Source organism: Myiozetetes cayanensis, unplaced genomic scaffold, assembly GCF_022539395.1.
Source record: "Myiozetetes cayanensis isolate MyiCay16 unplaced genomic scaffold, myiCay2020 scf6-25, whole genome shotgun sequence".
NCBI lineage: Eukaryota > Metazoa > Chordata > Aves > Passeriformes > Tyrannidae > Myiozetetes > Myiozetetes cayanensis.
Genome location: NW_026087853.1, coordinates 8,917,004 through 8,943,970, shown reverse-complemented (window position 1 = coordinate 8,943,970; position 26,967 = coordinate 8,917,004). Strand labels below are relative to the sequence as shown.

General features: G+C 41.7%; 3 protein-coding genes across 4 annotated transcripts in view; 2 read left to right on the top strand and 1 right to left on the bottom strand.

Annotated features, from left to right (window-relative positions):
* The first annotated feature begins 541 nt into the window (after positions 1-541).
* Positions 542-11,746, top strand: ZNF839 (zinc finger protein 839). 2 transcript variants are annotated; one of them, XM_050335428.1, is made up of 8 exons: positions 542-1,070; positions 1,975-2,889; positions 4,811-5,062; positions 5,833-5,925; positions 6,250-6,402; positions 7,525-7,665; positions 8,655-8,793; positions 10,363-11,746. In XM_050335428.1, the coding sequence occupies exons 1-8, from the start codon at positions 567-569 to the stop codon at positions 11,352-11,354; spliced, it is 3,189 nt and encodes a 1,062-aa protein (XP_050191385.1). In that variant the 5' UTR covers positions 542-566; the 3' UTR covers positions 11,355-11,746. The 2 variants fall into 2 exon arrangements, with proteins under 2 accessions (XP_050191385.1, XP_050191384.1); XM_050335427.1 differs by having other exon boundaries at positions 1,972-2,889.
* CINP (cyclin dependent kinase 2 interacting protein) lies at positions 2,237-20,719 on the bottom strand. Its single transcript, XM_050335449.1, has 6 exons — positions 20,612-20,719; positions 19,243-19,411; positions 17,947-18,073; positions 16,270-16,399; positions 14,513-14,784; positions 2,237-2,364 (listed from the first exon to the last, which is right to left on the bottom strand). The coding sequence occupies exons 1-5, from the start codon at positions 20,616-20,618 to the stop codon at positions 14,582-14,584; spliced, it is 636 nt and encodes a 211-aa protein (XP_050191406.1). The 5' UTR covers positions 20,619-20,719; the 3' UTR covers positions 2,237-2,364; positions 14,513-14,581.
* TECPR2 (tectonin beta-propeller repeat containing 2) overlaps positions 20,658-26,967 on the top strand; it is a 43,458-nt gene continuing 37,148 nt past the window's right edge. The window contains exons 1-5 of the mRNA XM_050335426.1: positions 20,658-20,776; positions 22,476-22,627; positions 25,718-26,002; positions 26,116-26,244; positions 26,671-26,802. Of these exons, the coding sequence (XP_050191383.1) occupies positions 25,784-26,002; positions 26,116-26,244; positions 26,671-26,802 (480 nt within the window). The 5' untranslated portion in view covers positions 20,658-20,776; positions 22,476-22,627; positions 25,718-25,783. The remainder of the gene's footprint in view (positions 20,777-22,475; positions 22,628-25,717; positions 26,003-26,115; positions 26,245-26,670; positions 26,803-26,967) is intronic.

Here is a 26,967-nt window from a genome sequence, read left to right as displayed (position 1 = left end):
ACTGCACAGTAAGTTCTTTCTCGTGTTCAGGTGGAACTTCCTGTGCATCAGATTCTACCCCGCTGCCTCTTGTCCTATTGCTCGGCACCACCGGGCAGAGCCTGTCTCCATCCTCTTGGCACCCTCCCCTTTAGATATTTATACACATTAATGAGGTCCCCTTTCAGTCGCCTCTTCTCGAGGCTGAACAAGCCCAGCTCCCTCAGCCTCTTCTTCTAACAGAGATGCTCCAGTCTCCCAGTTGTCCCCGCTGCCGCCTACTGGACCCGCTCCAGGAGCTCCACGTCCCTCCTGTACCGACGCTCGGTACAGCCCACACCTGCAGCGCGGGGAAGCGCAACTGGCGCTGGCTCCGCCCGCGGAGTCCCACCTCCGGAGCCGGGCGCTGCGGGCGCTCCTCCGCCGGTTTTTGCCCGCCCGAGCCGCCGTCGGTTGCGGGCGGCCCCGCCCCGGGGGGCGCGGCGGGCTCTGCCGAGGGTGCCATTGGCCCGGTCGGCCCCGCCGCCGGTGCCACCGACACCGCCCGGGGCCGCGGATGCGGCGCCAGCCCGCCCGCGCCTGCCAAGATGGCGGCTCCCGGGGCGGGGGGCGCCGGGGCGCCTCCGCCGCCGCTCCCTGAGGACGAGCCCCCCGGGCCCCGCGGGGCTGCCCCCGGCGCGGCGGCGGGGCGGGAGGAGCTGCTGGCGGTGACGGAGGAGCTGGTGCAGAGCCTGTCCGCCCTGGAGGGCGGCGCGGCGGGGAGCGGCGCCGTGTTGTACCTGCGGGCGGACGGCAGCGCGGCGGAGGGCGCGGGGCTGCTGGAGCGGCTGCTGGAGAGCCCCGGGCCGCCCCCGCCGGCCCGGCCCGCCGCCGCGCCGCTGGCCCCCGCCGAGCTCCGGCGGGTCATCGAGCAAGTGAGCAAGGCCCAGGAGCAGCAGAAGCCGCCGGCGACCGCCGCCGCCCCCCCTTCGCAGCCGTGCCCGGCGGGCGGCATCATGCAGAACGCCGCTCGGCAGCTGCAGAGCGTGGCCCAGCAGGTCGCCCTGCAGCAGGGCAGGGCCGCGGCGGCCGCACGGCTCCTCCCGCAGAAGGTAACCCAGGGGCTGGGCGGGGAGGGAAAGAGGGAGCCTGCGGTACCCGCTCGGTGGTGAAATCCAAGGCGGGTTTAATCGCTTTTTTTTTTTTTTTTTTTTTTGCCTTCCTCTTCAGTTGCACCTGCCCTCGGGTGCCACAGCTCAAAGACACAGCCTTCAGCGTACTTTAGGAAAATGTGTGTTCGAACGTAGCAAATAGCTGCTGTGGTCAGTGTTTCTGTCTGACAACGTGCAGTGAAAACCGCTTTGAAGGAATGTTTCACAGCAGTGCTGTACAGGCAGATAATGTGTGCCCCTCTTACAAGAAGGTGACAGTACCTCTGCTTTCAGACCACATTTTGGGGAGCAGGGGTTGTCAAGTAATTGATTTGAGCTGAGGCAGAACTTTGGATGAGGAGGAGAGACTGTGAGGGAGATGAACAGTAACATGTCCCTTCTCTGAAGCATCACCACAAGTTTTTTTTGAAGTGAGCACATATTACAGTACGTTCTGCACCAGGTATTTGGCTTGTGTCACATAGCAGACATGTAGTAGCTCTGCTGCGTGTGGAGTTTGCTGAAGGTTATGAATGTGCCTTGGTGATGGTGTTGACTCTGCTATTCCAGATAGGCCTGATAGCAGGAAACAAAGCTGTGACTTGGCCTCAGAGCAAACTTTACATGCTTTAGTAGAACAGCAGTCACAGCAGTAAATGTGCAGGAAAACCCATAGCTGGAAGGAAGGGAATTTATGCTTTGATGTTAAATCTGTGCTTTGATGCATTAAAATGGAAAACTAATGATGTGCAGTGGTTTCTTCATGCTTTTCTTTAGAGGCATGTGTGTATTATCTTGATAAGGACTGTATTTAGTAATACTGTATTTGTGTAATTGCAACTCTTCCTTTTTTCCACAAAAGCAGCTGGAAGCCATTTGTGTCCAAGTTCAGCCAGGACAGATGAAGGAAACTGAAAGGCCAATGACATCCTTGGCACCGATCCAGTCCACAACTATAACGCTGAGTCAGCCGGTTGGTAGGAATTCTAGCATGCCAGGACTTGGCATTATTAATCCCCAGATAATTAGGATACAGCCTGTTTCAGGAGCTGAGCAGCAGCAGCAGCTATTCCTGCATAGTTCTTCCGAGTCTCCAGTTCAGTTGCTTATGCAGAGACCTTTACCATCTCACGGATCAGTGTCTGTGAACAAGATTCCCACATCGAAGATGGTAAACGGACAGAAAGCTACTCGTGCCGCAGCGTCGGCTTCAAGGTCTCCAAACACTACCGTGGTTGCAGCCAGTACACCATGCCTTGAAAAAAAGCAAAAGGATGACAAGTTAAAAAAATCCTTGAAGGTGAAAACTCGTTCTGGACGTATTTCACGCCCCCCCAAATACAAAGCTAAAGACTATAAATTCATTAAAATGGAGGATTTGGCTGATGGTCATCAGTCTGATTCTGATGACTACTCTGAGCTGAGTATAGAAGATGATGAAGAAGGAAAGGTGAAGGGAAAGGATGCATTATTCAGTTCTTCAAATTATAATCTGAAGCCCAAAAGGTTTAAATGTCAGACTTGTGAAAAATCTTATATAGGAAAAGGAGGATTAGCAAGACATTATAAACTTAACCCGGGCCATGGACAGCTGGAGTCTTCACCTCAAAAAATACCTCTAAATAAGCCTAATGGAAGTATATTTGTGGACAATGCCTATGGAATAAGAGAGGAAAGGATAAGCCCAGCACATTTGGACTCAATTGCTGTCACTTTAAATCATCAAAATGCACTAGCTACCAATCTGGAAGAAACTGTTGATTCAAAGGCTGGAGAAAAGGTAAAGTGTTACTTGGAAAAGCTGTCAGTTCTGTGAGAGGTAGAATGGCAGTTCTGCAGCTGTATAGTCTTACTCTGCTCAGAAATACCCTCTGATATACTACATTAAACAAATTTCCCATTGAAGTGCTTTAAAAATCAAATTGTCTCTTGCAGTGTTGCAGGAATAGTACTCTTGCACAGACACCTACAACAATGTTCACTGAGTGTTCATTTGTTACTGCATTTCTGACATACAGTTTTCACCTTGTCTGCATAAATACATTCTTCTCCACATCTGGATAAGAACACTGTTATTCAGTTACAGCCCTTAGCACGACAGCAGGACATCACCTGCTCTATCAATTTCTGTTACTGCAATAGTGTCATCACAAAAATCTCTTTATTTTCCACACAGCAGTGGACTGCAGCTTTTCCTAGAGCAGGTGTTAAAGCATGGCTTTGAAACCCTGTGCACCAAATACTCTGGTGAAACTTGGGTCTCTGGGTTGGAAGCTACTTCAGCTGCAGATTTTTTTCTGTGATGTTTTAAGCTGGTCACTTCAAAGTTTCTGTTTTAATATTTAAATGACTCTTAATGTCCTGCAGCAAGAGCTGATGCAGCTGCTGCGTAGGCAAAAGTACTCATTTAGATGTAGGGGTGTCACATTTATTACTTTTGTTTGTACTTATGAAGTTGTTCTCAGGAAAGCAAACATTTACAGCTTATGTTGCCAGTGCAGCAACCCAGCCTCCCCTCATCCTCTACACTATTCTATCATCTTTGGAAAAAGAGAACTGCAGAATACTGAAATCTGCTTTCTGAATTATTGTAGAGCTGTTACTTCCCTGTACAGCACTTATTTTACCCAGGATGATGGGGATTTAGAAAAGACTTAGTCAGTCTTGTATATTATCCATACTCCTGACTCCTAGACTGCTACTGTACCTGCTGCTTTTAACTAGCAAGTTCTACAAATGTGTTCTACACATTTGCACGTAAACTCATTGATATGTTACAGGTTTTGGCCAAGAGAAAACTTCCTAGAAAGAACAGCAGGATTATTAAAATTGTTACAGTGGTACAGACAGGAAGCCAATCAAGATCCCCGCGCTCAACCTAGTCTGATGTCATATTTAGAACTAATTTAGTAATTTAATCCCTGGATAGAACTGACATAAATTTGCCATTTTTAGAGCTTTCCTAATCAGTAGAATAGTAGGGAGCTACTGAACGCTGAGAGGCAAACACAGATTATGCAAAGAAGCCTGATATACCTCAGTACTATTATAAACTCCTTTCTTCAAAGATACTGGAATATTCTTAGAAATTCTAGCTTGGAAGGAAAGATGCGTTCAGTAAGAAATCACTGCTTTGAACAGTAAAAAAAATTGCCCTGAAATCACAATAACTTAGCAACTCAAAAGTACTTTTTCTATTTTTATGTGGTCTTATAACAGGAGCTGCTTCTTAGCTGTGTTCCTTGGGAAGACTAAGGATTTTGAAATGTGGGAACTGGGATATATATTTTGATATTTAGTTACTGGGCTTGTCAGTATTCATAGTAGAGTTTTTGTCTTTTCTTTTTATGCTTTTTATGCTTTGACATGGTTAGAATGAAACCCAGCTTACTCTTTGGGTATGTTTAACTGCTAAATAAGTTTTATTTCTACAACCTCTTTATTTGAAGATGATATACTTTACTTCAAAAATATTAAATGTGGTTAACTGACTTAAAACAGCAGTTTAATGATATTCCCATAATCTCTGTATTTGGGATGACATTTTGTGGATCAAAAATGCTAACTTTGCAAATAAAAAAATTTGCATTTTTTTAAATGTGCTATGTATTGTTTGCATAGATGACAAAATTATAAAATTGTCTTCCTCAAAATAGTGTTTAAAATGGCAAATAAATACTTTTATCTTTCTCTTAATTAAGACTTCAAAGACTGCAGAAAGCAGACCCTTGCTGGCAGAGCAACAAAATGAAACCAGTTCAGGACACCGGGGACCAGTAACTCCAAAGGGACCTGGAAGGCCCAGACGACCAAAGAGACGTGGTCGACCAAGGATGGGTGGAAGATCCAGGTGTTCTGGAAGGCTTAGCAGACCTGGTCAGTCCCCTTCAAAGTCACTTAGTAGTGTGTCAGCAGAACACAATGTATTCAGAAGAAAAGCTAGGTTAAAAGAGGTATGGTTCTCTTCTGCAATTACTTCACAAGTATCTTCCCCCTGCCCTCTTTTTTTTTCTTTTTTGTTTTAAATCACTTATTTTCAATGAATCATTTTCAAAAAAGCTTTTGTTGAATTTTTTTTTACATCCTTGTGTACTGACAAGATGAAAGCCTAAGATGTCTTCTCAAAAGAAAACATTAAGCTGTCTTTTAAGGAAAAAAATACTTCCAACAGATCAGTGGAAAAAGGGAAAATGGGATCTCAGTCTGGAAAGGGACTTTTGACATGTAGATGTACTCTTGCTATCCTTTTTCTGGAGAAGGAAAGTCACTAGCCACTACTGTGCATCTCTTCCAACACAGTAAAAAACACAAACCCAACTGGAGTTGAACAACATCAAAAAAGAAAAAAAAAAAAACCAAGTCCACAAAGAAGGTCTTGGAGGAGGATAGAATGGGGATTAAAGTCCACACAACTAACACAGATTTGCGCTTTGTTTCCTGTGCGTTGTAGATCCTTTATGGCTACTAAAGCTACTGAAGTTGCTGTTCTTTCTATGAACTGGCGACATCCGTGGGGCTGAGTTTTGTCTGTAGATGAGTAGTAACTGTTCTGAGGTTTTCTAACTCTAGCCCCTGTTTTGGTGTTAGTTTGCATCTATTCTCAAAGCTGCTTAAACACACAGCGTATCTTTCAGAAAGAAGTAGTGATATGTTGTATTCTGCAAATGGGATGCATAACCTGTGGGCTGCTTTTTCCTAACAAACTCGTTCTGGCTTTTGGCAGCTGATACAACAGTGTGATAATGAAGACTTAATGGAGCTGGCTCTCCCACGTCTTTCAAAGCTTGTTACAGTGTATGAATTTCTGTTGATGAAGGTGAGTTTTCATGTAAAAATGTTAAATTACTTTAGGGACACTTTCAGTAATATACATAAAAAGATTCCTTTAGAGACATAATTGAATTTCCTAAGTTGGAACTGCACAGCACGTAGATGTTCCACACATCACTTCAGGCTTACACAGGCAAAACTCTGCTAGGTCTCAACTCAGAGCCTTGCTTTTTGCTGCCTGGTTCAATGGCATTTTGAACATTCCATAATCTTTTGACTTTAATATTTCTGTTTTAAAATGCCGAACAAAACAAGCTTGACAGATTTTAATTTCATCTTTTTAAAAATTTATTCCTCCTCTTATTTCTAGGTTGAAAAAGGATATCCAGCCAAAGCTTACTTTCCAGATGTATATAGGGAATTTGAAGACTTGCATAACATGGTAAAGAAAATGGCTTTTGATCACCTCAGTAATTCTGATTCTGTGAGTTGTCAGCAGCCTGTTGAAATAAAAGATGCTAAGGTAATAAAGCACTCTGTTTGGAACCATGATTTTTTTGTTTGTTAGTTTGTTTGCTTTATTTTAGATGCATTGCATTTTTAATTTTCTCTCATAGGCTTTGTTGTGCTGGTAAATTTATTTGAAGAAAAAAATGATTTTTGATTAGCAAAAACAGACATTATTGTAAAAAGCCCAACAACTTATCAAGAAGAGAAGAATAAACTAGAATTGTAGTTTTATGTCAGTGGATACAACTAGAAATATAAAAAGCAATTCTAGCAGTGCTGATACCCGCCTTGCACATCTAGGGTAGTATGTAGCTGCATGTTACTGAAAGGTGTATTTAGCATTAACTGCTGATAAAAGTACATCCTGGTGTTAGATAAGGAGGGAGGGATCTATATTTAAAATGAGTGACCTTCATTTAAAGGGATAAGTAGTTTCATTGCAAAATGAGGACAAACAATGCATCTATGCAGTTCACAGTCATACTAACAAACGTGAAAGGCAGTGAACATGTTAATAAAACTGCAGACTGTTATTTTAGTGACTCTTCAGATTTGCTTTTTGTGGAGCTGCATCTAGAAAGACAGATGGAACTTCCTTCTTGCTTCTTTTCTGTGTTAATGTGCATTCTTAATATAGAATGATGCTCTTTAAAAAAAACACAAAACAAAACAAGACCAAACCAAAACAATCCAGCCTTGAGATGGATAGTAGCACACCTACATAAGATGAAGCACAGGAATGATATGTGAGGAGGGGGGAAAGAATCTTTAACCTACTCAAGGATACTCTAAACAGGAAGACATTAAATGTTTTTCATCTGATAGCCTCAACAATCTTCATTATTAAACTCTGTCCTGAGTAACTGTCTCTGGATTCTATATATAACTATTGTACTCCTGATTCTTTTGAGTTTGCCTGTTAATAGTCACCTTCAAATGAAGGTCATGTTGTATCAATGTGGAGGTTGGTAGAAAACATGGGAGTTTAAATACTTGCAGTGAGCTTTGATGACTGTTAGGCTACACACTGTGTAGTTCTAGTTCAGTTTTAAGAGATCTAGTCCATATTTTAGCATTTATGCATTCAGATTTGGGAGAGTAACTTTTACTTTTTTCACTATATCTGTTTTTAAAGGTTGCTGAATCGCTGGGAATTACAGAAATACTCATTGGAGAACAAAAGACAGCAGGTGCAGACTCTTGTTCACAATGTGTAATTAAAATGGTTAGTGAGCAAATGCCTCTGGAGATACTGGGACAAAAACGGTTAGCTGAGGTATGGAATACCTTCATGAAAATTTAAAAATGAAACTGAGACAAATTAAGACTTGTTAAAACAGATAATTGTTCCTTACAAAATCATATTAGTATTATCTGACATGGGTTAAAGTAAGGCTTTTGTGGTGTTCAGAAATACTTAAAGTACTCTCTACTGTGGTATCATAGCATGGCCTATGAACTAGCACATTAAATATGTACTTTGGGAAGATACTTGGTAGCATTCAGGACAGCATCGCAAAGGCTTACAGGTGATGTCGTGATATGGGGATGGAAGGATTTTGTGGAGGTTCTAGTAAATGGGGGCCCCACAAATTCCAGTAACTTGTGTTGGAGGAAATGGCCTAACCTACAGCAGGCTTGGGCGTGGGAGAAGTGGTTGCTGTGCTAATTGGTGGTAGATAGAGGGGCACAAAACCAGTTCCTTTCTTTCTAACAAGGTGCTTGACTAGCTTTAGTCTGTGTACAGTTTAGCTGTAGGAGAAAGCCATGTTTGCTCTTCTTGGAGCATCTCTATAGTCCATCTCCTTAAATGATCTACTTTTTATTTAATCCAGAGTTGTTTGTGGTGGTAGATAAATAAGACTAGTGCTTGTTTCATTTTCTGCCTGTGGTTTAAGAGCTGATCATGTTTTCTTCATGAACCAAACAATGGTGGGCAAGCTGTGCCTGTGCTGAAGCTGGACAGAGCTTACAGCAGGTTTCATGGGTACAGCTAATCACAAAGGCTTGGGGAAATGCTTTAATGTTGAAGCAAGGGCAGATTGTTTCAATCAAGAATCAGAAGTAATTGGTGGCATTTTGGCGAAGTGTGAGGGCTGTGTTTAAATCCTTACCTTTTAGGAAGACCTGTAGTGTAAATCCTGTAGTTCAAGCATCAAATCATCAGTTCAACTGCCCCAAAGTGCCCCACAGTTAGTTTGTGATCTTTTCCAATACTGTCAACTGTTATGGTGGCAGCCAGTTAATCATCTCTTGTATTGACAGAACTCAGGGGAGGAACTGCTGCCACCAGCCAAAAGGACCAAGTTAGAAGACGTAATGGAGAATGTGAATAATGCTTATGCCAGTCAAGATGAAGTCAAAGAAAAGAGTGGGAATTTGTGTACACTGTTTGAAAAAGATGGTAACCTCTTCAGATTTTCCAATTCTGTTCTGTTCATGCAGGAGCTGAACAAGTCTCTTTGTTCTTTGAGCTACTGTGGGTTTTGTCTTGAAGTTTCATTTCTTAACTTGCCCCCAGGTCCTTCAAAAGCAGTAGTTTAACTGGAAAGGCCTCACGAAGGGGGGAAACATCATGGATGATGCAGACCACAGCAGTAGTTCAATTCTGGATGCATGATAATGCAGTTATTGACACTGCTGCAGTACTATGAGCATAGTACTGTCCTCTGCTGTGTGCTTCCTGAATGCTTCCTGTCCATCCCATCCCATCCTATCCCATCCCTCATAGTGAGGATGGTGCCATGACCATTGTGTCAGCCATGGGGGAGCAGAGGAGGAGTAGGAAGCAGAGTGTGTGTCCTTGCTCTTTGCCTCAGCAGGCTGCAGTATCAGAATTACCAGAGCTTTGTGGATCTTGGTGGACAGCTAGGGCGGGCTGCCCCTCAGATTGGCAGGGTAACAGTGAAAAGGAAGAAAATCTCTAGTAAGATGTGTATGTCAGTACCATCACCTTGCTTTGTAAATGCCTTGTTCTAGTGTTGCTGTGAGCAGCTTTGCTCTTGCCCTTTGCATATCTTTCAGTCAGCGGTGGTTTTTGTTTCCCCCACTTAGTTTGTTTTTCTTTCTCTGAAAGGCTCTCTGCATGACCATGCTTATTTTTTGCTGTTACTGTGGGGTTTTTTTCTGGGATATTAGTTTTTAAAACTTTTTTTTACTTGTATCTGCTAGTCAGGCTTTTGCTAGTCTACAGTTCAAACAATTAAAAATAGTCCCTTCTGCACTGTTGGGCTTCCTTTGTTGTGCAGTGATATCTTCATAACGAAAAAAAAAACCCAAACCAACCTACTTGTTCCTTTTGACCTGCAATAACAAAAACTGGCAGGTCATACAACTGCATCTTAGTAGTTACTGTTCAACTATCTGCAGGGTTTGTGATCTGGCTCTTAGTCCAGGTCAAGTAACTGGTAAAACACTACATTTCTAGTGGGTTTTTTTCTGTCACAGGAAGAAAGTGCTGCTGGGGCTGTTAGCACACCTAATTAATATGTAGCAACCTGATGACATGTCTGAGTCCAGGATGACCTTAATTATCAACAGAAATGTTATCAAGTTTAAATGCTTCTGTCAGCTTACTAATGGTGATGGGGATGAACAGCTGACAAGTTTGTGCCCAGTGAAGTCCTTATCTTTTAATGTTACTGGCTACGTGACAGATGGAAGAAGATTGCATTTGACTTTCAGACCAGGTTGTTTTCAGGATTAACAGAAAAATTATGCTTCTTAATATAAGATAACTTACTATAGAAATACTTGGTAATAAATCACTATGCAAAAATTCCTTAAGTATTTTTATACTGACTTTCTCATTGGGAAGTTCTGTGGAACTTGTAGGTGCTTCAGGTTTGTTCATTTGGGGGACGAAAGCAGGGAAGTAGTGTAGCTTTCCCTCCAAAATTACTGCTGAAAAATAGCTTTCTGGTTGTGCAATATTAGATTGTCCAACAAAATTATATTTCTTTCCCCGTTTCAGGTTTTAATCCATTAAATGGAGAAATCCTGCTTTCAGAAGATAGGCATATCACTTGCTGCACAACTGGAAGTACATTACCAACAGCAGAGGAACATAATTCACTTGCTGATTCAGGAGTTAGCATCGCTGCTGAAAATTCAGGTACCTTCTCCCAGACTGTGGAAATGAGGATAGAGTATTCCCAGCCTGTGAACATACAGGGACCAGATATGGCAGGTGACGCATCCCTGGTGCACACTGAGGTCGTGCTGCCTGCTGAAGCAGATGGTTCACCAGAGCTGGTTCAAGGGCACTTTGTGAGCGAGAATGTGGTGAGTGGACTGGCAGCTCTGGAACTTTGCAGCTCCGTGTCGGAGCACACAGTGGGCAGTCAGAGCACTGACTTACCACCGAGTCAGGAAAATAGCCACAATCAAAAATATCAGGAACTGCAAGAAGAAAACCCTAATTTTGCAATTAAAGGACATTCTGAGCAACTTCGTAATGCTGGTATGACTGACGAGATGCAGGAAGTTGAAAAGGTGTTTTCAGCAAACGTTGTGCCAATAAACTACCCACACAGTGCTCAGGCTGAGTCGCACCCAAGCGCTGTCCAGGGAGCCTCCCTGTCTGCTCATGTGAACCATGACAACGCTCTTAAAAACCAGAGTGACTATTCTTGCGGGACAGAGGAAGCGCATGAGCTGGCAAATACAGTCACTGTAGATGAAACTGTAGCTTTTGAGATTTCCGATGAGAGCCATGATTTTTTGTCTCAGGGACACGAACAGATTTTTATTCAGACTTCAGATGGGCTTATCCTGTCTCATCCAGACACTGCTGTTCTGTCTCGGGCAGAGGGCATCGTTATTGTAACCGACTCCAGCGGTACCACAATGCACATTCGCACACCTGAGGGGATACCTTTGGAAACTGTGGAAGCACTACTGGCAATGGAAGCAGGTGGCCAAAGTGAAGATATTTTGCTCTCGCAAAGTGAATTGGAGCCATAAATTAGAAAAAACCCTATAAGCTTTCTTCTGGAAAAGACTGATTATAAAATGTATATTTTTCTAATGTGAATACTGAGATAATTGAAATTTAACTTATTTGTAAACTGTTTCTATGCCCTGTACTTTTTATAACTTATGTTTATATAAATCTAGCAGCATTGCAACCAAAAATTCTAGAATTAACATTGTTCTATTTGCTTTATATGTTGGGGATGGGTGGAAAGTAGAAATCTGTCAACCCTAAAATTGTTGCACTGTTCCCTTTTGTTACCTAATTCCTCCTCTCTCTAGCCATCTAAAAATGCAGTAAGTTGTACTGCTGTTCAGCAGTGATGTGCTGTGTACTGGCAAGCTGTATATGGGTAAAATAAAAGCTATATTCAAGATGTGCATTTTCTGTGCCACTGAGATTACAAAACACTTTTTGGTATTGCAGTTTTTCGAAGCATGAATATTCATTAGCATCTACACTTGATGCACTGAAATCTGCCTGGGAAAATGGGCAGTTTTAAGTATAATCCACAGTTGGGTATTCCAGGAACAGTGTGACAGCCTAGCTGATCCTTACTGAAAATAACCATTCACAGAGTTAGGGACAAAAATAGCCTCAAACAAGATCCGATTTGTACTGAACTGCTGGAAATGTATTTAAGTTTTGTGTAATGTTCATCCACACCTTTAAAAATTGCTGTTACTTAGACCTAAATGGGGAGGTGCATAAGTAGTGATCTGATTTTCCTTAACGAGGTACCACATTATTTTTTGCTTTAGTCCATAATGGCCTATTTTTGTAAGACTGGTATTACACTTTTTCCCTTTCAGATGATGTCTCCTTTATCAGTTCTACACTTTGACCTTCCTAGTAACTTCACACTGCCTTGCACTGTTTAATCATAATACAAAGGTATCCTTGACTATAATCCCTGTTTCTCCAGGCAGGGAGAAAACTTGGCAAAATTACTTAGCAACAGTCTATCTTGTATTTTTGTCATACTTTCAATACAATCCTTAGATAATATATTTTTGTGGAGACCTCCCAGCAGCTTCTTGTCCAAGGCACTGTCTTGTCTTCCAAGAAGCTTAACAGGTGAAAAAGAACAGTGTTGAATGAGTAGACATTACTGTGAATTGGTAACATATCCTTAAAATGTGTGTGTCACCTCATTACTAAAGAAATGAGGCTACTGAGATAACTGGACGAATCCACTAAAGACCTTGATCTGCAGGAGAGCTGTTTTGTTGATAAATCAAGTATGAACACTGATTTTTTTTTTCATGGTATTGTTAGGGAAGAAAAACTCTAACAATTGAATCTAAACAGGAGAGAGGACAATTTAGAGGTGAAATAATCTGCTCTATGTCCCTTTAACATAAGTTGGGGTTTGGTTTTACTTGTTTGGTTGAGTTTTTTCTCAGTTGCCTAAGTAGAAGATGAATTTAATTAGTCAAAGCACTGCCGTTTATGTGTGGTTGTGAAAGATCCTTTGTATTAATGAGCTCCTGTCTGGTGGTTGGGTTTATGGTGTAGTACTTGATTTGGGGGTTTTCCCCCTCTGTTTTTTTAGGAGGTGGTAATGGCCAGAGGATATAGACCTACCCTGTAAGTGAAGGTAGCATATGAAGCAAGATTCTGCTGGTCTTTCAGTCTTTGATTGAAGGGAGCAATTCTTTATTACACTCCTTTGTACTGGCTGTCTAATCACTGCATCCGAGGGCTTCAAATATAACAATCAACTGCTTAGAGCTACAATCACAAAACATCTCTGCAATGACTTTGCAGTAATCTTCCCATGTCTGACAGCAATCAATAAGCAAGGGGGGCTGTAAATATGAGGACCCCTTCCTGAAGAGCTTATTTCCTCTAAGAAACGAGCAAACCACAATTTCCACCTGTGCAGAAAATGAAAATTTGCTTCAGTCCTGTCTTCCCTATTGCTTTGCACATGCTGGGAAATACAATACACCTACTCTCATCTTAAAAGAACAATTCTATATGTGAACTAATCTTTTCTACTTGGAAAATATTTTTGAAGTATGAAGTTGTTTCCATAGTGACACGGGTCTGGCCCTACTCAGATAAATTAAGGTGGCTGTTAAACTAGGTGGAACACTTGCACTGAAAAATAATAAAACCCAACAAAGCTGTTCCTAACTAATTGTATTCTCCTTGAGCTACAGCAGAATTGCTTTTTAGACGCTAGAAATTTGGGCTAAGAATAGAACTCTATTAGCTGTCAGAAACAACCTCGTTCAACACAGAACAAATCAACAAAACTTTCCCAGTTCATGTCTGTCTTTTCTGTTACTGCAGCAAACTTATCAAGCTTATGAGGTTTCAGCTTGGAGCCAGTTAAGTAAGTGATCCTGCTTTTCCTGTCAGTACAGAGAGGCAAATGAAAATCACTTGATATCAGTAGCAGTAATCCAAGGAAAAACTCACAGAGCCCTACGAGAGGGAGGAAACAACATAGGATACGGCCCTGACTGAAGGAGATCTTGTTTTTATTGAACAGATGCTTTCATGAAACATCTCTAAGAGAAAAAAGTTAAAATTAATTAGGAGACAAAACATTTTTACATGACTGGAATGCTGAGTTGTACTAAACATTCCCAGCATGGTAGTTCAGGTTTGGATCACTCTTGAAGGGTGATGCACCTAACACCACCAGACTCAAAACCAAACCAGAATTTACACTCTTCTCTACAACTGCATTTCAGTACCACATAACCAAACTATGTGGATCCTTTTGGATCCTCCCTTTTCTGCTTTCCTCTTCTCCACTTACAAAGCCAGTACAAAAGCACCTGTCCTGTTAAATCATGCACAAAAACCCCATGAAAGATCATGAAGTGCTGAAATTCTATGGCCAAAGGGACTGTGTAGGTATTTAAGACTGTCAGGACTTGGAAAGAAGTAACATTCTTTGCTGTAGCTGTCTATGTGCATTGAATTCCCTCAAGACCACCAGGTAGTGTTTACCTCTTCCTGATTATAGGGGACTCAGCCTCCTACCTGTATACTCTCTACTGCTCTTAAAACAGATAAAGCAACCAAAACCAGATTGTCCCATGCAGAAACAGGAGTATCAGCTAAGACAAAACAATAAATACAAACAGAGATAATTTTTTTTAATATGTTTTACAAAAATTCAACTTACTTGGTAAGCCTTGCAATTTGCCATTTCATGTAAGCATCATTAGAAGCCAGCCACGTAACCTTTGGAATTCTAGCACTTTCTGTGTCCTGTCTCCAGCAGCATGGCTTCGAGTAGCAGTGTGCTGCTGTTCTCAATGTAAGGCTGGTATAACCATGATGATAAATACACCATCATCAGATCCTGGTCAGCAGAATGAGCAATGTCTTGTACAATTGCTTGCTTGAGTTGTAGTTCCTTCTTGTACATTTCAGAGAGCTTCAGGGAGACCTCATCTGAAATGGATTAAAAAAAACCAAACAAGCACATTGACCAGAATATATCAGCAATTCTCCACAAGTTAAATTATACTTGAAATATGTGGATCGTTAAAAAAATCCACCTACCATATATAAACTATTGCCCAAATACAGACACCTTGTTTTTTAGAGCATTAATCATGTTTTTACACTAGAATATCAAATGCTAAACAATTTCCTCAGCTTTGGGATATATTTTACACACATCCGATTTTTACATGAGTCCCCATTTAATTCTAGAATAAGCAGTGGTATTGGTTCTCAGGACCCACCATAAAATTAGCAACTAGAATCCATAATTATCAATTACAGCTATTCCTCAAATAATTTGATTTTAAAATCTGGTAATGCTATCCTGCAATCCAAGCTTCACATGTCAGAGTCCCTGTTGATTTCAGCTAAACTGAAGAATGCCCCCCACATGCTGTCAGGCACTTCAGCAATGCATCATCACCAAGGAGTGATATCAGTGATGAAAAACAACAGCAAAAAACCCAACAGACCAAAACTGAAGGAATGTAAAAACTAATGCTGCTACTAGCTATGTTAGTAATACTGACAGGGTGGTTAAAAAGCAACTGTAAAATAATCTTTAATTGTCTGACTTCCTGAAAAATAACCATACAAACTATTTTTAAAGAGAGACTGATCCTGTGTTTCTAACTTAGCCTAAACTATCACTGCCTTCAGGATTTAGTCTTTCATGGAGTAGACTAAATGATTCAGTCACAATGGGTGTTTTGATAGCAGTTGTCTTTGTCATTCTTACCCTTTTAAGCTGGCAGAAGCTAATACATAAGATTCCTGCTAAATTGTGTTAGTGAAGAAGCAGGGCTTCACATGACTTTCACTTCACAAAGAAGGCACTGGGTTTGCACAGAATCAGGCAATCTTAATCAGGCAGTCTTGAATTCAGACAGTCTTAAAACTGGGGTAATACCAGTTGGGAGGCAGTACCTTTTACCATCAAGTGAATGCTAAAAGAATTAACAGTAGACAGTAACATTTCTTTACTTGTCTTGACTGACACTGAGATCAAGAGCTATTTTTCTTGGGCTGCCTGCAGAATTAACTGAGGTACAGCTTGCTCTTTGCATTCAAGGATTTAATTTCAGTGCCAAGCAGTTAAGCCTACAGCTTAACACCACCAAGTTGCACATAAGTCTCTCCCTTCAGAGGACGTGGCTGTTGCAGCTTGGCCACTGTAAGCTGCTGACAGGCTTAGTTCTGCGCTGTAATTGCTGCATGTCAGACAATGCCTGGCACTTCACACAAGCGGTGATCAGCAGTAACCCTAAGCCGAGCGGTGCATTCATGCCTTTATTGATCAGTCAGTTGTAAAGGAGACACACACCCTCTCTCAGGCAAGACATCCAGATAAAAGGGTTTACTTTTCAGTCTTAAATTAGATGACATCAAAGACACAATGTAACTAGCTAAGATAATCAATATTTTACTTACAGAAGTATGGTGTGGGCCATGTATGAAAGAAGGGTGCTGTGCAATTCCCAGCTCCATGGCGGAATGCTTCCAAGTCACAGATTGCTTTAGTAGTTGAAGTAAGCTTTTCCATTTTCAGTTGTATTTTTGTCTGAAAAAACAATGAATGCGTAATATTAATGAACATCTCAGAACATTAGGTGACTATAATCTCAAGATTTTTTAAAAACACACTATTTATGAGGCCTATTGAGTCTTGACATTTCTAAATCACATTTTATAAACTCCAGACAGACATGACAGCTGGAATCTATATATTTAATGTGAGATATCCTGAAATTTTGAACACTGCAGATATGACTGATTTTGCACATTCTTTTGTTTCCCTCATGTAGAAGTATACTAAAGCCCTCTTGTCATTTTTCCCCTCTCTCTAGGTTTTTCCTATAGCAATTTAGCACGGGGAAAAACATCAAACAAGTGTAGCACAAGCCCTATCAACACATGTTTTCCTACATCACCATGTAAAAATGTCTTACATTTGATTTCAAAAGATCAGCAGCAGGTGAGAAAAGCAGCTCAAGCTACTACTGACAATGTATCTAGGCTGATCTAACAGCTTGCTTCAAAAAACAGGTCATTCCATCCACTTGCTCCACGTTCACCTGACTTTGTGCATTGCCGATGGGGATGAATATTTACAACAAAATGGAGCTTGCAGGCAGTATCTTTAAGTCCAGCAGCTAAAACAGAGATATCTCTATAAACTCATAAGCTGGTATAATGGAATGAAAAATAAAATAGGTCATTGTAGCTATGTTTAGTATCCAATCTAACACTGCTTAGACTTGTATTACTCAGGAATAATAAAAAATTGAATCAACACACTTGGTAGTCTGAATACAAAACTACCTCAAGGGAAAAAGAACCCAATGAAAAAATGCAGAAATTACTGTTACTTTTTCCCCCAGAACAAAATTTGAGGTACATCTATCTCTTTTACTGTTTTTTCTAAATACTAGACGACTGGTATCTTGCCTATGTAAAGAAGTAGATCTACCATCTCTGTAATGGGCCTCCACTTTGGCAGAAAGCTGTAAAAGTTATTTTTAATATGAATTTTAAATCACAGTTTCAGGCAGAAAAATACTGTTTGCTTCTTGTCAAACTGACAGGTGACATTAATTTCAAGCAGTGTATCCGGAAAAAAAAGGTTACATAATAATTATCTTACTCCACTCTCTAGAGAAGGAGATCTGCACAGCAAATGCAGGTAGGCAGACTAAAAATATAACTGCATTATGTCTGATCAAAGACAGCTGCAAGGATATGATGGCAGGTAAAGCACTGCTTTATGCTTTGTTGTTTCTTTGTTCTAAACAGAAGGAATATCCAGGATGAGAGAATAGGTGCAGTTTTAGAATGCATTCTTTGTACAACTTATTTCCAGATCACTTTATAAAGGGAGGAGTAGAGTTAGAAACAGAAGGCAGATGTAAAACCAACTTTCAAATTTACCAATCAAGCAAATAAACGGTGCATACCGAATTTATAATCATTTAGGTTTGAAGCCAAAGAACTATGAATGAAACCTCCAATTTTCTCTCTACAGTAAATACCTGAGGACATTTCCTTATGTCATACTTGAGCACACTTGGAATTGATTCATATTGACTAAGACTGGAAAACGTGCATTACCATCTGCTTTAAGGTCTCAAGTAATTCTGCACAGCAGCTGTCCAGTTCTTCGTTGTATTTTGGGGCTGGCTTTTCAGGTTCTGTGACACTGTTACCACATGCTATCTCCAGTTTTCTGTCTTGAAATCTAAAACAGAAACATAAGGCAGAGTAAACAACTGCGCATAGGTTTACTTCAGCTGTGCAGATTTAAAATCCACGTGGTCTGATGCTACAAAATCTCTCTCGCAGACTGTTCGTGACAAGGTATAGCTGGCCATGAGAACAAATAGGGATGACACCATAACCACCAAGAGAAACATGGAACGACTCTATCTCAGAGCATGTGCTTGACTAAGGTGCAGTTGCAGCTGTTAAGATAACACTTTTTCCCTCTGTCCCTGTGTTGGAGTTGTTCTCCCATAATGGAAAAGGCTTGCCCAGGCTTCATCTGCTCTGGATGACAACCTGGTGCCTCACCACAAACTCATAGATGTGCACAATTTAAGCCAAGACATTTAGCTGTGAACCCAGAGCAGCCAATGTACAGACACCTACCCTGCCTGGCAGACTTTAGAGGGAGCTGCTAGAGAGCAAAAGCAACATCTGGCACCATTACAGCAAAATACTCTTCAGCTTGTACCTGTCAGAACCCTGTCAGGCAAACCCTCTTCAGCTGTCAGGACTCTGAAGAAGCTTCTTCTCACAACCCTCTTAATTAGGTTTTTCTTCACAGCATCAAAATAATAGGTCTACCAAAATGGGGTGGGTCTTTTTCAGATTTTCACGGGGGTTTTTTGTTGATTTGTTGGTTTTTAGTTTGGGGGTTTATGTATGGTGGTGGTGTGGGTTTTTTTGTCTGTTGGGTTTTTTTAAGTCATTACTGTTAACATTTTTTTGTCTGTACAAATCACTGATTCTTTCTTCAAATCTTGACTTGAGTGAAAGTTGTGTAAAATATGTAAGAGAGTAAGGGAACTCATATGGGCTGAGATTTATAGATTTTAACTTTGTGGATTATATAAGTATTTTAAATATCTGTTATGTTTGACTACGTAAAAGAAATGTTTTCCATTTCTTGCAAATGACATTACTTCAAGAGATTACTTTAATCTTTATGAGACATTTATTATTTGAATGTAAATAGTTTATGTAACCAGAAAGTGCAGCTGCTGAGTTTGATCTAAGACCTAACTTATCCACTGTGGCATGTTTTCTCCCATCTCCAAAAAGAACTTTTTAGTGAAGAAAACAGATTAATCTCACAATAAAGGCAATCTTTATGCTGTCTTTATTCATGTGTATTAGCATACTTACTGCTCACTGATCTTCATGTTGACTATTTTGTTTGCGGTAGTAAATCCATTATCATTCAGTCTCTCCCATTTCATCATTAAATTATGCCAGTCTGCTGCATTATCTTTAATTTTTCTTGCACTGACAGACAAAACAGGCCTTCTTGGAGTACTATCAGCAGGACTTTTTGCTGTATGAGAAAATAAAGATATTGAAGCCATTTAAAGCATACAGAAATAAATCAAGTGTCCATCAGCAGTTCGTGTGAATGATTTCCGTGCTCTACTGGAGAATATTGATTAAAGTAAAATGGAATTTACATTAACTGTCTCTGGTCACGGAATCTAATTCCTCATCTATCAGCCTTATTACTATTTATAAGAAAACGGGGTTATTAAAAGAACACAAGCACATTCTGAGATGTGCTACTGCAGCACAGACAGCAGGAGCTTTGCAGTGCTGACTAATCTAGCAGCCTTCTGACAGTCAAATGACAGTCAAATACTAATGCAGTATAGGAAATCACGGCAACAACTACTGCTTGCATCCCATGCTCATGCCATGAAGGTCTGAATTAATTCACAGCAACACGTGAGCTGGAAGAGTTTGGGGGAAGGCTGAGTCCCACTGCAGACAGTGGGCGCTTTGCTGCTTGAGCACAAACCCCACGTCTCACAGCGTCTCTCCCTGGAGGCCCAGAGAGCAACAGGAACCTGCAGCACATCCCTCTGAGCACACGAAGCAGCCCCACCTTCACACCTCAGGCCCTGCCCCAGCAGCCAAAACAGGGCCCTAAGCCAAGCAGTAACACCCGGCCTGCTCTTTTGCTAGCTTTAACTTTTATCCACAGAGACGCCCAAAAAGTGGTCACAGATGTGAAGGCCACACATAATCACAGAAAGGGTCAGGTTGGAAGGGACCACAGTGGGGCATCTGGTCCCACCTCCCTGCTCAAGCAGGGTCATCCCAGAGCACAGGGCACAGGATTGCGTCCAGATGGTTCTCGGATATCTCCAGTGACGGAGACTCCACACCCTCTGTGGTCAACCTGTCCCAGTGCTCGGTCACTGCACAGTAAAGTTCTTCCACATATTAAGATGGAGCTTCTTGTGAATCAGTCTCTGCCCGCTGCGACTTGTGCTATTGCTCGGCACCACCGAGCAAAGCGCGGCTCCATCCTCTTGGCACCCCCCCTTTAGATATTTATACACACTGATGAGGTAACACACATGGTGCGACACGCGTGTCCTCCCCCTCGTGACAGCGACAGCCCAGCTGGCTGGCGGGGCACCCCGGGCACATTAAACCTCGCTAGTTCACCGAGGAACCACCAGGACCCGCCTCTGGCTGCTCCCCCCCTCTCCTCCCTCCCGTTCCCTCCCGCACTCACCCGCCATGGCGGCCCCGCCGCCCGCGGAAGTTCGCTCACGTCCGGCCCCGCCCAGCCCGGCCCCGCCGAGCGGCGCAGCCACCGGGGCCGCCGCCGCTCCGCCGCCTCGGGGCCCGGGCAGCGCCGCTCCCGCCGCCCCTCCGCGACGGGCCGCGCTCCGCAGCGGTGAGTGCGGCCGAGCCGGGCGGGACCGCCGGGGGGGCTGCCGGGCTCTCGCTGCCCTCCCCGGGCGCCGCCAGCGGGGCCTGCCGCGGCCGCCTGTTGCGGGCGGTGCTCCGGGCCGGCCCCCGGGGCTCGGGCAGCGCCGGGTGAGGGGGCTCGGGGCGGGGGCTCGGCGGCTGTGCCCGCTGCTGGAGGGGCTGCGCCGCCCGCCTTTTCCCGGAGCGCTGGGTCTGGGCGGTAAATCCGGCATAAGCCGAGGTAAAGCCGGCGGGAAGGCGAGGCGGCCCCGCGGGTGTCCGGCCGGGAGCCCCCGGCTCTGTCCCTGTCCCCTGGCAGGAGCTGCGGCCCCGCACGGGGCGGGGAAGCACCTGTTGGGAAAGGAGTGGTTTGGAACATCTGTCGGAATATAGTCGTGCGTCTAAGGAAGGGAGGTTAAGACAAGGTGTAATAATGGCTTCAAACTGAAAAGAGGGCAGGCTATATGTGCCTGGTATGTAATAGATACTAGGTATATCCATGGTATATAATAGATTTTAGGTATATCCATGGTATTAAGAAGATAGATATATGTGTGATATTAGGAAGAAATTCTTTACTGTGAGGGTGGAATGGATTGCCCAGAGGAGCTGTGGATGTCCCATCCCTGGAAGTGTTCAAGGCCAGCTTGGATGGGGCTTTGAGCAACCTGGTCCCGGTGGAACATGTCCCTGTCCATGGCAGGGGCGTTGGAACTGGATGATCTCTCAAGGTCCCTTCCAACCCAAACCATTCCAGGATTCTGTGAAGGATTCCTGGGGAAGCTGGGTGTCACAAGATCATCAGAATGAGTACAGCCAGGCTTCCCTGGCACCTCTGGCCATACTATGATGCACAATGACCCCGAGTTCTACGTTTTCTATCCTTTCTATCTCTTTCATCTATGTTTGTTTATTGGTTTTACAGTCTATTTTTTGTTATTTCAAAGAGAAAATAAACCTCATTTGAGCCAAAAATTCACAAGTTGTATAAAGCAACGTGTGTGTTAATCAGGTAACCGTGACCTGTGTGCTGCTGGTCATTTGCCTGAGCACAGGACACAAGAAATCAGAGCTCCTTCAGTGGGGTGTGCATCTGCCCTCTACTTGGCAGCAGTTTGCTGTAAAAAACTCTGGTGATATGGCACTCAGGTACCCTGCTCTGGGGCTAAAAGTGTGTGCAGTATTAGAAAAAAAAAGAAAACAGCTTTAGTCTTCAGTTGGTAGGATCTACTTGAGAACAGAGGCTGTTGTGTTTAGCTATGGTCATAGATGTGAGTTTGTCTATGCTCTGAAGAACTTAAATGTAAGTTTTTATGCCTAAGATTAAAAAAACCCCAATGGAGCTGTTGTCCCTCTAGTACAAACAGGACACTTGGGCTCAGAGAAATGCAGTGACAGCTTTAGCTTCCTGCAGTCCATCTGTGGCATACCCTGGCACTGAACCTTTAACCACTGCCTGTCTGCTGAACCACAGGATTATCTCTCGCTTTAGTTGCCTCTGTCAGGCAGCGCTGAACCTTATTCCTGTCTGTGAGACCAGAGAAAATGAAATAACAAATTCTGCTTTTCAAAACATGGCCTTGAACGCAGTATTTGAAAGCTTGTTGTGAACTTCATGAGATGAGAAGGAAGGACTGGTGATTGTTTTTGATGTGGTATTTTTCTCCACTTTATCTCTGCTGCAGGACAGCTGCTTAGCACAAGCTGATTTGCCCCGTACGGCTGTTTTGTACTTCCGAATAACTGTGGCTGAGTGAACAGAGGGAATATACACATCCAGTTCCAAAATCTGCCTGAGAAAATAGATTATATCCCCTGTTTGCCTTGGATTAATGAGGTAGGAAAAACAGATAACAATTAATCCTAAAGCTGTTAATGAAGAGGAAGAGACTACATGTGATACACAGCTGTCATTAGAGGATATTGAAGACTTTAGAATCAAAAGCAGAGAATTGTGGCATTTGTGCAGGTGTTTTGAATGTATAGGCCACATGGGAAATTTTCTAGTCTCCTGTACATTTGTTTTATATAGATAAAATTACTTAATTAGTAGTATTTTTAGTAAAGTCATGGGTTTGAGCTTTTAGTTACGTGTTTTTACACGAGCAGTGCAAGTGTTCTGTTAGTCTGTAAAAACACTCAAGATGAAACTAATTTGTATATGATGGCAAGAAATGATAGTTTATGAATAAATTTTTACCTTTCTTGATTTCACAGGGTGAATGGATTATAGAGAAAAAAAGGATTTCATTTCATTACAGTTTTGCTGTCAGAGAATATTGAAAAAAGATTGTATTTTTTATGAAGAGTGAGAACCCTAACCTAACAGCAGTTTTTAAATTTAACTTAGTATGTGACAAGAAATAATTTCTTCTATTGTTTTCTGTGGGTGGGAAGAAAAACCCTACCAGATTTTCCTTTTTTTTTTTTTTTTTTTTTAATTGAATGTAAACTTACAAAACATGCATCAGGTTGCAGATAGACTTGTTGTAGAGGAAAGAGTAATAGTCTTTTTCTTGATAATACAAATTTCCAAATACATATTTCCATAGTTTGTAATGAATTACAAAGTTTTTAATGGTTTAGCTGTGCTGGAAGAGGAAGTGATGGAAACAGAGAGGATAAATTCTGAGGACTTGGAAGGTCCTTTGACAGTTGGGCAGCTTTGGATGCTGATAGATGCGAATTGTAGGACTTGCAAAGGGGACTTGGAAAAACAAAATACATGAAATTCATGAGACAGTAGCTGGGTAATGGTGGAAGCTGGACTAGACAGAGGGAGATTTGTACATGTGAGACTCAGGACTGGGTTTTATTCTATCAGAAAAAAAGGAAAAAAAAAGAATAAAAGACCCTGAACTAGCAAAATTACTAAACTTGCAAAACAACTTATTTAGAACAGCAAATGAGACACTTTAGCAGTGGGTTCTCTTTTTATTTGGTTGACTCCAGATGGAAAGTAGTAAGTGCTGAAGGAATGGGCAGGAGATCTAATATAGTGGAATAGCATGGAAAATAGATGCTGTGTGAAAACATTGTGAAAGAGTTGTGATGCAGTGGGGTTATCTGTTAACCTAGAAAACATCTCTGAAAGGAACTCTTCATTCAGAAATAGTTTTGACACATGAATCAGCAAATCTCTGTGATATTTTGTGAAATGGGTGTCATGAGAGGTTAGTAAACACTGGAGGGAGTAGAATTGATTTCTAAGCTCTAGCAAGCAGTAAAAATTATCACAATTAATAACATCTAATAATGGGTGCTAGCTTAGTTACTGGCAGTTTTTGTAACAGATAAAATACGAGCCCAGTAACCAGTCTTTATTCCTGCAGTCTTGTCTGACATGGGCTTGCATGGGTAATGTCATGCAAACAATCCCTTTGGATTTAGTGGAATTGTATGTTGATAGCAAGGGCCCAAAGCCCTTGTGCTGAATCCTCTTGCACAGTAACTGAAATAGTTTGAAAATTGAGACATCTGAACTTTTCACAGTAATGGAGATATGAAACCAGAGCAACTTTTTTTTTTTTCTAATTTAGTTGATATACACTGTAAGCATTGTGTGAAACTGCCAAACAAATACCATTTGCCATCCTTAGAGAACTTAAAACTAGGCACAATAGGATATATCACAAATTCCAGTAGGGGTACTTCACGGAATAATTTTAAGTATTTAGAAGTGTTTCTAGTGTCAATTGGTAGATTTCTGTTTTTCATTTCTCTAAGGAAGTTATAAGTTTGCTGAAGCTGAAGAAAATCTTCAACATTAAGACTGTAAATGACCGTAAAAGGCTTTTGACTTTACAGAAATTCAAAATTCTTTTCTTGGAAAACTGCAGGTATTTTTGGCAGATTCTAAACAGTTCTGTTGATTGGTCTTGCTCACAGCAAAATAAAATTCTAGAAGTGAAGGTTTCGTTTCTTTTCCATATTTCAAAGTCATCCATGAGGAGAACTGCTGCAAAGTGTTCTTGTCAAGGTTGTTGCAATGAGAAAAATTCTGAGTTTAAATAAGTATTTTGAATATTTTTAAGTTTGTCATTGTCAGAGCAGCTTTTTCTGGCGAAACCAGGATGTTGTTACTGTGATGAGCTATGGCTACATTTTTTTTCTCCTCAAAGAAGGCAAACAGACTCTTTGTTTTCATTATTCTTAGATATTGTCCCCTAAGTATATTTACAGTGTCGCTCACAAGCATGAAATTATTTGCTTATCCATAAAAGGAAACATGGGCATATGGTAGTTTTTTTCTGTTTGCTTCTTATCTTTCTAAATTCAGTTGCTACATGGATATTTTCCTGAGTCTGTCAAAATGGGATTTCTTCGATCTTTGCTTTGCCCCTTTCCTACCACGCTAGTTTTATGTTTTGGTTATTATTCGATTATATAGCAGATGTAGCTTTAACTGAGTTGTTTCTCAGCCATGTTTTTTCTTGGGCTGTGGGGCCTTAAGGAGTGGAGCACAAACACTGATTTGCTGCTTTGATCTTACATCACTGTCTGACACAGTGAATGTCCCATGCTCTTGACACTGGTTGGATCGAGGGTAGAGGTTGCAGATAGATGAAGAAATGTATCACATGGGCTGTTCTGTGTCAGAGGCCTTGTGGTTCTTTCACCAGGCAGAGGAGAAGAAATACTGCATCTGAACTCAACTTTGACAAGCTTACAGCTGCTAGAAAAAGTGGTTATCCCATATTTAGTGGTTACCATGCATCCTTAGATGTTCTGAGAAATATACTTAATTGTTAAGAAGAAAGTTCTTCTAAGAATAGCTACACTCACTACAAGAGTTTAGCTTGCTTTTTCTTTATACAAAGCTAAAACTGAGAATTTTTTAGTCCTTACTCGCTAAATGGTGGCTCTCTGTTAACCTTTCACTCTCTTCAAACAAGTTAATGGCATGTATTTTGCTTTTGCCTTTCAGATTTCCTTATGTGGTCGAGTAGATGTGTTTATTTCAGCCTTAAAATTGCTGGTGCAAATCCTTGCTATGGCATCTGTGGCTCCACCGGTTATATTTAAGGAATTTTGTCCCTTATATTATCTCCTCAATGCCATTCCTACAAAGATCCAAAAAGGCTTTCGCTCTATTGTGGTGTACCTCACAGCACTTGATACCAATGGAGACTACATTGCTGTGGGGAGCAGTATTGGGATGCTTTATCTCTACTGCAGACAGTTAAACCAGATGAAAAAATACAATTTTGAGGTAAATACCAACATTTGCTGTTGTCTCTTCTGATGAAGCTGAGTTGCTCAGAACTGAGCTCCTGTTTGTGTCTCGTTCACTCTGTGAGTTCTTGGTATGGTTTGTTTCAACAGGGGAAGTGTGAATCTATTACTTTTGTAAAGCTGCTGAGTTGTTTTGATGATCTGGTTGCTGTTGGTACAGCCTCAGGTCGGGTTGCAGTTTTTCAGCTCGTGTCTTCATTACCTGGAAGAAACAAACAGGTAAATCTTTGCTTTGGCTAAACTTCTGTGAGGTTTAGTATGGCCAATCCTAGTAGAGTGTTACTGTGATTCTTTGTAATAGTGAAACCCAGCAAGTTTTGCCTGATTAAGTATCTGTGAATATGTTTTAGGCTTCATATGTTAAGCTGAAAGAAACAATACTCTTTAAGCATGCTTTACATTACAAAAAATGTATTTAATCAAATATGCTTTTGACAGATTTCTCCTGTGTAATAACTGGCTGATCTATTCAGTGGTGGGGTTTTGGGATTGTTTCTTTAGGGTTTTTTGTGCTAAATAAACATTAGGATGACCTCCACTTTTGTACTTGATCTCCAGTTAAATCAGGCAAGAGTCACTGAATATGCTTTGTGCCTCCATTTTCTCTTCACCTCGTTCCTGTATTGCTTTGGTATTGTTTCACAGCTCCGGAGATTTGATGTTGCTGGCATCCACAAAAGCAGCATTACAGCTTTAGCTTGGAGTCCCAATGGAATGAAATTATTCTCTGGAGATGACAAAGGAAAGATTGTGTACTCTGCCCTAGACTTAGACCAGGTGAGCATTTGTTGTAGAGACCTTAATTCACATTTACACTTTCCTGAAAGAATGCTTGTGTGTTTATGTATTTAGCAGTTAGTTAATTGCCTAGTGTCATGCATTTAATTGGATGGCTTTATTGGTATGTGTACACTTGGCCAAGTGTGTGCACAGCCAGCATGA